General features: G+C 34.7%; 1 protein-coding gene across 5 annotated transcripts in view; it reads right to left on the bottom strand.

Annotated features, from left to right (window-relative positions):
- Positions 1-287: 287 nt before the first annotated feature.
- LOC100651651 (unconventional myosin-If) overlaps positions 288-9,776 on the bottom strand; it is a 44,409-nt gene continuing 34,920 nt past the window's right edge. For 4 of the 5 annotated variants that reach the window (XM_020865198.2, XM_012313127.3, XM_048409336.1 and 1 more), the window contains 10 exons: positions 8,958-9,124; positions 8,599-8,812; positions 7,988-8,218; positions 7,072-7,356; positions 6,841-6,996; positions 6,189-6,328; positions 5,944-6,095; positions 5,314-5,691; positions 4,721-5,056; positions 288-2,253 (listed from right to left, as the gene is read on the bottom strand). In XM_020865198.2, coding sequence (XP_020720857.1) covers positions 2,177-2,253; positions 4,721-5,056; positions 5,314-5,691; positions 5,944-6,095; positions 6,189-6,328; positions 6,841-6,996; positions 7,072-7,356; positions 7,988-8,218; positions 8,599-8,812; positions 8,958-9,124 — 2,136 coding nt within the window. In that variant the 3' untranslated portion in view covers positions 288-2,176. The remainder of the gene's footprint in view (positions 2,254-4,720; positions 5,057-5,313; positions 5,692-5,943; positions 6,096-6,188; positions 6,329-6,840; positions 6,997-7,071; positions 7,357-7,987; positions 8,219-8,598; positions 8,813-8,957; positions 9,125-9,776) is intronic. The other variant, XM_003398601.4, reaches the window with a different exon arrangement.

Genomic DNA, 9,776 nt, shown 5'->3' with positions numbered 1-9,776 from the left:
GTCGAATCAGAATCTAATTAATTTCAGGAGCTACGGATAAAGTTGAATTACCCGCGAAATGCGCGTAAACGGGTCTCCTGGCGGTAGGCGACCAGTACCTACTCATACGCTGTCACGGACGTACAGTTGGTTAGGTGAAATTCTACGAGATGGCAGCAGCTTTTTCCAAATATTTAAACTAAGAACGAGCGGTAGTAATGCGTATAGGGAAAAAGTACGGCATATTTAAAAATTCTCTAAATCGGTGAGGTGCGTGAGATATCGGTAATCATCCAAATAAACGTTAGTTTATATTTTCAAACACATCTTTATTAACAAATTACGTATCTCCGACCATTTTACAAACTGTTATAAGTTTTATTATTTAATTGTTCATATAACAATTTTACATCACTCGTTGGTTATAATTTACGACTAAATTCAATTAATACTGTTTAACGACTAATAAGTAAACGCTGAAAAACAAAAGAAACAGTTTTTCATACTTTGGCTCAGATACATATAATTTATTATAAAATTTGTAGTGTAAAACGAACGAAACAATTTTACAAAGCAGAGTGTTAGAACGTATTCCGGTAATTATTTACAAGTACCGTCGCCCGATCGATTTCGACAATTTTTTAATATGTTACAGAAATCAACATAAACGGAAAAAGTAAAAAGTTGTTCGAAATAGGCGAGACGATAGTACTTTTACGTAATTACCCATGTTCGAATAGTAAAACTCCTGCTTAAGAATACTATAATCGATTATAGTTGGTCTTTGGGTTATCAACCGTGTTATCTATGGTCTCCGCTGACTAATCGAAGGCAGTTAAGGCAAATAAAAGGCGTTAACACAAAATCTGAAACGCTTCGTTTCAGGATAACCTCATAGAAGTAAGCTGCAACGAGCGTTACACGAATACGTGTATAATATCCATGGTAGAAGTATTAACTCATTTATAAAAATATTATAATTGAACACGGAGTATTACATTTTTTATTTCGAAAATACATCGCGATATTTGCTTTATCGTTGTTTATTACGGAACGCTAAAAATACTGAACTACAAAAATATTCGAAGCATCGTGTTAAGCTGCATTGTTTACAGTCTTTTTCAATCAGCTCGGCAACCCGTAGGAGAATAACTCGCAAATGAAATTAAAACAAGAATATTATACAAACTTTTGCTGCAAGTCTGTTACTTGTATACAAAGTTATAAGCAAATTGACATATACATCTTCTAGGGAATTTTGCATTTCGAAACAAGAGTGTCTATCGAGTAATCGTTATCAACTGATATTAACCGTTTGCTACAACGAAGTATTTTAACAATTAGAATACAGGTTTAAGTAAATATGAAAGTATTTACTTAATTTTCGTATCCTGTGATGTAAAATTCTCTACACTCGTATTTTAAGCTCTGTTTGATATTCGCCTACAATTTTGTATAATAAATCGTAACAATGGAATTTTTCTTCTTATATTCATTTGTAGCTTATACTCCTGCAGTCCGGAAAGATTAAAAATATATGTATCTCGTATTATACGTATGGTAATGAACACAGTTGGCACTCTGTAGTATCGTACATCGTATAAATTTACCGATACAGTTATACTTTGTTATTACAGTTATCAATGATGGAAATTGCGAGTTTGGATAAGAAAATGAGAAATGAAGGAGATTTTGAAATGAATACTTTGATTGGACACGCCGAATAAAAAATCACGACAAACATAGAATTTCAGAAAATATTTAATACAAAAAATATATATTACGAATTAAAAGGTGTTGAAGTTATTGGAAAATCAGAGACGGTATTTGTCTTTTACTTTTTACTTTCTACGATTTTAAATGTTTCTGTTACGATAGAAACTAATCCTGACATTAGATTCATTCGATTTACGCTTCTACAGAGCAATACATGTTCTTTTAACTTTTTGGTTACTCCATTTTCTTTACAAATTGTTTTCTTTTCTAAAATTTGGTTAGCTTTCGTTGCAGCGTAGAATATATCGCATAAAAAATATATTAATTTTAACAACAAAAAATTAATCTATTAAATTTCTTACAAATACATTTCATTTGGTTGTGAAAAATAGCTACTATATTTTAACTATATAAATAATATCTTTTTAAATTATTACGATAACGTTATAACGATTATTCTGAAAATATACAACAAAGTACTTTATATCTTGACAACGTAGTTTGATGGAAACAGCCCTTTCTTTCCTTTTAACCTACCGTACCACCAACCACCTTCGTCTGAAACGACAGATATACATTGAAAATTATAATATGTCGGAGATGAAAGGACGCCGAAGCCTTCCCTTTGGAACCTTGGAAAAATCCCTTAACGTTATAATCTAGATGTTGTTATTTTATATTTTAAAGGTAGGATCGCGTTAACTATTATTATATTATCTGGATAATAAATCCACACTTCTCGGAGCAGAAAAACCTTTATTGCATACACTTGAAAGGAACACGAACGAATGAAAGAAACAAGAGAAGTCTTAAAACTATCGATCAGGTCTATCGACCGTGTCTAGTAATAACTTTTAGTTACTCCTTTTGTAACTAGCCGTCTAGATGGCGAGCGAGAACTCACGTTGTCATGTTCAACATTAGATTCTATCATAGCCGTAATTAAACAAATTGTCATCGCTCAATTCAATTGTATTTGTTCGAGATTTGCGATAACGAGCTTGGGCTCGAGGCGACAACCAGTCGCCGAACGTAGCCGCGGTCAAGGTATGAACGCTTTGTCTAACAAAGGTACGGGGTAATAATATAGCCCTTGTTAAAAAAAGAAATAGTTGTAGGGACACTCGACAGTAAACATCCCAACGGTTTCTGTCCCGTGACTCGCCACACGCAGACTCTATTCTTTGAGTAAGACGATTACCAGATGTCGATGCGTCTTCACAGTACATGTTCAGCTATCCCGAGGACCCGCTATAAATCTTAAGATTTATTTAACTAAAGCCCTTCAAACGGACAAACAGTCCTCGTTCCAACTACGGGAAAATACGAGAAATCTATTTTTCTCGCGAACGACGCTTCCCGCTGGCAACGTTCTCTTAAGGGCGGCCACTCTCCCCCTACTCTAACCACCAACATGGAAATTGACCAATTAACAGTAACGTCAATTTCCCTCACTTTCCGAACGAACACTTTTCTCCGCGAATCCGATGATCTCGTGCCCTTAGACACACCCCATATAGTTTTCCTCCGCAGCGTCACCGCGACGGAGAGACACTCTCTCGCGTACGATCGCAAGTTAAGTAACGTCTTTACGATCCGTGAACATTTTTACGCTCCGTACGACTTAAACTTTGACGAAAATAATACATTCGCCATCCCGTTGACCGCGGATTCGTTATCGAACCTAAGGCCATTGTCATTAGTGCTACGAGCGCCTAATCATCGCAGTTAATTGTTAAATCTGTCATATCGAGACTTGTGTTAATAAATTCCTCATTGTACCACAACGATGGCTAACTCTAGTGAAAGTTCGTTAAACGCCCACAACCCCAATCCAACCGCCAACCCGACAACAGAAGTGGAATCAGCGCCGGTTATAACGGTGGAAGGACTTAGGACCATCATACGCGATCTAATTCAGGAGCTGAAGCCGAGTGCGGAGCCTATCAAAATAGTGTTACCAGAATTTAACCCCGAAATCCCGGGCGCCGATCCATTCGCATGGAGCGTCTTTGCTGATCTGCTTATGAAGAACCACCCTCTACAAGGCAATTCGCTAATTTTTGCGTTAAGCAGTGCTCTAAAGGGTTCCGCGGCGCATTGGCTTATGCAGATAGTGACCGACGAAGAGCTTACCTGGCCAGCGTTTAAGGAACTTTTTACGATGCGTTTTGGTGGCAAAAATACAGTAACTTTGACTCTAATGCACATATTCAAGGAACAACCACAGGAGGGCGAAAACATAGCAGCTTTCGCCATTCGTATCCGCTGCCTCCTGAAGATGAGGTGCCAAAATGCAACCATAGAGGAAATAATCAACGCTATCGTCCTTTGTCGAATGAGTTCACAAGATCAGCGCATCGAACAAATAGCACTCGAAAAAGATATCCAGACCGAGGACCAATTTTTAAGCGAAATGAAAGCACTCGCTTGCGCGAAGAGGCCGGCGTCTCCGACAAGTAATACATCAACTGGCCCCGAAGCCAAACGACACAAGCTACCTGACTCCCGGAACAAGTGCCTTTACTGACGAGGATCGAGAAACGGAAGGATACGCTACGCCTAGAAAGAAGCCGACCAACTACATCGTCCAAGGTGTCTTGCTTCGAGTGTCGCGATTAAGGTCATATCGCGCCTGATTGCCCGTTACTGCAGGGAAGGCTTCGGTGTCCTTTCATCTCCGACAAATATATACTTAAATTTTTTGCTACCTTTTAACATGCTTGAAATTAACAAATAATCGAATCATTATATTAATGATTTAAAGTCGAATATATGCACTAAACGTTATGAGTCGTACAACATAAATTGCATGTTCAAGTTTAATTTGCCTAATTCGAGCAAAAGTTAAACAACAAAACTGTTACGCAAAATCAATAAAAAACCAATAAAACCACCATCAGGTTTGTAATTGTGTCGCTTGTATAGCAATGAATAGCAATAAATAGCAAAACAAAAAAGTTATTATCGTATATTTCTATGATTCGATTATTTTTAAAGTGATTATCAAATTGGTTAAACTTACGTTCTTTAAGTATCTCAACAATGTCACCTTCTTTGAGTCCTATCTCATCGTGATCTTGAGGATTGTAATCGTACAAAGCTCTAGCTTTAGGTAACTTAGGCACTGCTGGTTTTTGTGGACGTGGTTTATTAGGCGGAACAACGCGAGACTTGTCATCTCCAGTTTTATTTACTACTTGCCCAATAACTGTTTGCATCCCTTTGTTATGTTTTACTTCTTTAATATTATTCGTGCGATCGTTACTATCAATCGGCGGAAGTCGAAATCCTGAATGAGCAAGTGGTGTTTGTGGTGGTGGTGGTTCGGAAGGAGGCGGCGGAAATTTCAGTAAACCTGCTTGATTGTAAATATTAATTTATTTATCAGAACTATTTCTATTATTGTGACACAGAATAGAAGAAATTTCATTGGGCAAACTAAATATCCTTTAGTGATTTATGTGAATAATATAAGATCTGTGAAATTTTCAAATAGAGCCGACAATTAGTATCTGAGGTAGAAGCAGTAAAAAATGAGCTCGACAATTATTATCGATTCTGTTAATATTTACTGCTAAAATATTGGAAATTGATGAAAAGAAAAAATTAACTCACCACGAGGTACGTCGTTTGGATTAGTATACATGCCCATCAGAGAAACACCATTATTTTGTATCTTTCTCGGTTGCTTTGTTATCTGCTTTTTCTCTTTTGTTTCCGCAGATGTATGTAAAGTATTCGAAGGATTAACTGTTGATATCTTTTTCACAGGTATTTGAAAAGTAGGTTCTCCGGACACGTTCGTATTCGGAGGTGATACATTATTCAGTTTACGATCCAAAATTTGATTTTGTTCTGTAATTACAGATCGAGTAGTTTTCTGAATTGATCTGTTTGGGCCTGATTGCAAATTAACTGCTGAAAAAGGATGACTATTTTTCAACGTGTTGTATTGTTGCTTCGCCGACGTTGTAGCTTTAGTAATATTTGGATCTAAAATGTAAGTGCTTATATCGTACGAGTACATTGACGAGTGCTTAATATAAAAACTATTGTGTGTATTGCAAATAGAGAGAGAGACTACATTTTTTAACCCTCCTGTTATTCGACCAAATGATACTTTTCTATTGTTAGTAAGTTTTCCAAATTTGAGAATACTAAATAAACAATTTCCATTTCCGATCAACCCTACCAGATACTATCAGTACCTGTATTATCGACTAACGATTACTTCTGTTAACTTACTAGTGGTGCATGGCAATCCTGGTCCAATCCAAACGTTTAGAATTTTCCCACTTGCTTTCAAAATTTCTTTGTTCCTATATTCCATTTGTATAAAATGTATTTCTCTAGTACCTCCACTTCCCCATCCTTCCTTTTTAACCTTATATTCTAAACTATAAAAGTTAGAATAATATTAACATAACGTTACGTTACGTTACTTAATTTTCCAAATCACTATTTTACGTTTGCTGTATTAAAAATCTTACTTGTTACTAAATTTTATATTTAGAATATGACCAGTTTCTTCGACGTATCTCTTGCTAAGATTAATCAAAAATTCTGTTTTAAATACTAACTCTAATAAGCTATCGTAATCTTCTTTCACATGAATAATGAGAAAACCATCCTGTAATCAATACGTAAAAATAATCGATTGTCGACAATGATATAATAGTTGTAGTATCAACAGATATGGTAATAATTATGAGTAATAAATGGGTTGGCGAAAGAATTGGTTCGTTACTATCTCTACACTTTTCTCTACAGTGACAATGATGATTATAATCAAAACAGCAATATCAATGGCAATAGATAAAGAGTGAATGAATAAGAAGTACTATCTAAAATAAACTCGTTACCTATTGGGATTTGAAAGACAAAGCAACGTAAAAGCAAGGATATCGATTCGCGTCTTTCCTTGTTTCTCATACATAAAATTTGATAACTTGAAGTTAAAATATCTGGCAAATAAAATAAAAGATATTCTAAAATGTAATTGCGTCCATCCGGCGAGTACCTTGAAATATAACATAATTCATCTAAGACGTTTGGAAATAAAACCAATTAACAACTACTTTATATAAGCAATAGTTATTTTAGATAGTACTTCTTATTGACTCACTCTGCATAATTACTTACTTGAAGTTTACTTAATGATACATAACTAATCTGATTGAATGGTAATTTCCGTTTTATAATTTCTATCAATTTGCCTTTCTCTGGGCCCTTCTTGATTTGCTCTTGACCGATAAGGTATAAGTATTTGTTGGTTAAAATAAAATTTATTCTACTCGTCTGCGAACCGTCATTAGATCGTTACACGTAGCGTATATTTGTTAATAGTTAGTTTTCGTAGATTTATACGAGTACCTTGAATCTCCTGTCATACTTTTTCACAACTTCAGCAAAAAAAATTTTCTCCCTTCTTCCAATTAAATTTAATATTCCAGGTTTGTCGTCCAATCCGATGTAATCACCCATGAAATGTCTGTTCAAGCTAGCTCGTCTACGTTCTTTCCGACCAAACAACAAATCAGCTGCTTCTTGTCTTTCTTGTTCTTGCCTTTTTCGAGCAAAGTACTTTTTGAATGCTTTTTGAATTACTCTAGCGTACATGTTATATTTCCGATCTCTTGCTTCTTCTAACGTAAAAAGCTATTAAACAAAAGTGACATTGGTCATTTATATCGTAGATTTATATGAAACAATTTTTTGAGTATTTAGATTTCTACGGCAAAGGCTGTGCTTTTGTACCGACCAACCGATATTCCGTCGGTATAAACGAGTCTATCAATTTTCATTATTATCAAGGAATTTAAAGACACATTGACCGGTACTTGGAAAAATAAAGACTCAAATACAAAAGTATGTAATATAACAATTAGTTGTAATTAGACTGTGGATTTTTATATAAAATATAGGAAATGTGGAAGTGAAAAATTCCGCAGAATGCGCGTAATATGAAAAATTATATAAAATATCCAAAATATAGTGTTTTGTATAATGCTTGATGGGTAAAACAATTTTCATAAAAATCTACAATCTGGTTATAATTAGGATAACTCTCTGGTGGACGAGTAAAAGGGTATAAGTAAAATTTTGGTCAAAGCAGAATACGCTAACACGTCTATTCTACGTTACCGTCTTTTGCTTATGATTCTGATAATACAAGCGAATTTCACTTCTTTCCGCTGTTTTACTCAAGATTCTTATCATTCTTTATGAACACCACTAATTAAACTATTACAATATAATCACTGTATTTTAGAATAAAGTCGAAACTTACACTTTCGGGAGCTTTTATAAATAGTTTTGTTTTTCCAAGTTGATACTGCGATCGATTAATATCGAGGCTTTTTAATATCCATTCGACTCCCTGTTTTTCATTACCAGACCAACGTGGCCAAGTTTCTTTCGTGAGAATTCCATATCTTCGTAAAAATTTGGCGAACGGCCTTCTATATGCAAAACCAGCCCTACGTACTCTAATATTTTCTTTTAGACCTAAATATTCCACCTAAATGGCATAGAACATGAAAACAGAACATTAATCAGAGAAATATGTAATTATCGTGCTTTGTGTTATTTGAAAATGCTTAAATTTACTGCACGTACATATATGTATATATACACCGTACTTAAAATATATATTTAACCGTAAATAAAAAAGTTTATATTTACTGGATCCCAGATTCGAGGTTTCTATATAATTGTTAAATTAACTTATATCAAAAAACAAGTTACTGTATAAATATACAGTATATAAATATATATAAATATTTCCTTTTCCTTTTCTTAAACAGGAATATGTAAAAAATGTCTTGATATTATTAAACTGAACATGCACAAACAAATAAAAATAAGAATCTCGTTAACTTTATGAGAGAAAAGACATACTTGGTGCCTTATTCTAACCGAATCCCAATCTCGTGGTCTTTTTGTCTCGTTTGGTTTAATGCACCTGATATAATGTGGTGTACATTTCATCAATTGATTGACCAATTGGCTTGCTTGATTTCTAATCTTGTTACCCGCAGTGGTGGGTCTGGATCTAAGCGTTTTTATTTTATTTGTTTGACTTTCTGGCGGATACAATTTCTGGATCAAAGAACTGCAAATTCATAATATATATATAGATGTTTTACATATACCTGCCAGTAGATCAAGCTAAAATAAAATTAAATATAGGAATCTCCACGTTTACTTGACAGAAATTTAATAAATAAACAGGCAAAAAGACAATAGCAATGACTTACTTCGTACTTGTTTGCATTAGTTCCACAAGGTCTAAGAAAAGTACATCGCGATTTTTATCGCAAAATCCATCAACCGAATACGAAACTATACCGGCATAATGCATAATAGTAAATCCGTCTTGCGTGCTTTGAAAATGTTCGTGTTTGTTAGATGCAATTGCAAGTTTCTATAAATAAATGTAATAAAGTTTCTGTTAGTACAAAAATTCATTGATTTACTGAGAACTGAGAAAATAAATTATCCGACCCTTTATGATATCAATTATGTATCACTGAATTATGAAACGCATCGTGTTAATGTGTTATTTCTTATGTACCTGTAGAGGCGCATGAGCTAAAGGACAGTTCAAATCATGTTGTTGTTTTGCCTCGGAGTATCAATATCGTTAGGATACAAATAATTTAATAATAAACTCAATTCAAATTTTCCGGCTCTCCCCCGACCAGTATACATAAACGAACGCGACCGTAGCAATTCAGTTATCAGTTATCAGTCAGTCGTGCGAATCAATATGAGTTTTTATCAGTCAGTTATCTCAGCGATCTTATTAGCGACTTACACACTGTCTTTAGCGAATCCGCTAATACGAACGGCGTCTTAGCGAACATAGTCCGTACTTATATATTTATTAATTATTTTAAATACACTTGACGGTTTCCCATATCAAGTGATCACGTCGGGGTCACCAATGTGCAGGATGTGTGTGTGGTTTGTTGGTTGTGTTTTAAGTGACGGTTCTCAACTTTGAGTTATCTCGTCATTTAAAACAAAACAAACAAACCACACACACATCCTCCATATACCATATTTGTTAATTT

This window comes from Bombus terrestris, chromosome 10, assembly GCF_910591885.1.
Source record: "Bombus terrestris chromosome 10, iyBomTerr1.2, whole genome shotgun sequence".
Classification (NCBI taxonomy): Eukaryota; Metazoa; Arthropoda; class Insecta; order Hymenoptera; family Apidae; genus Bombus; species Bombus terrestris.
This window is presented reverse-complemented; position numbering and strand designations above follow the sequence as displayed.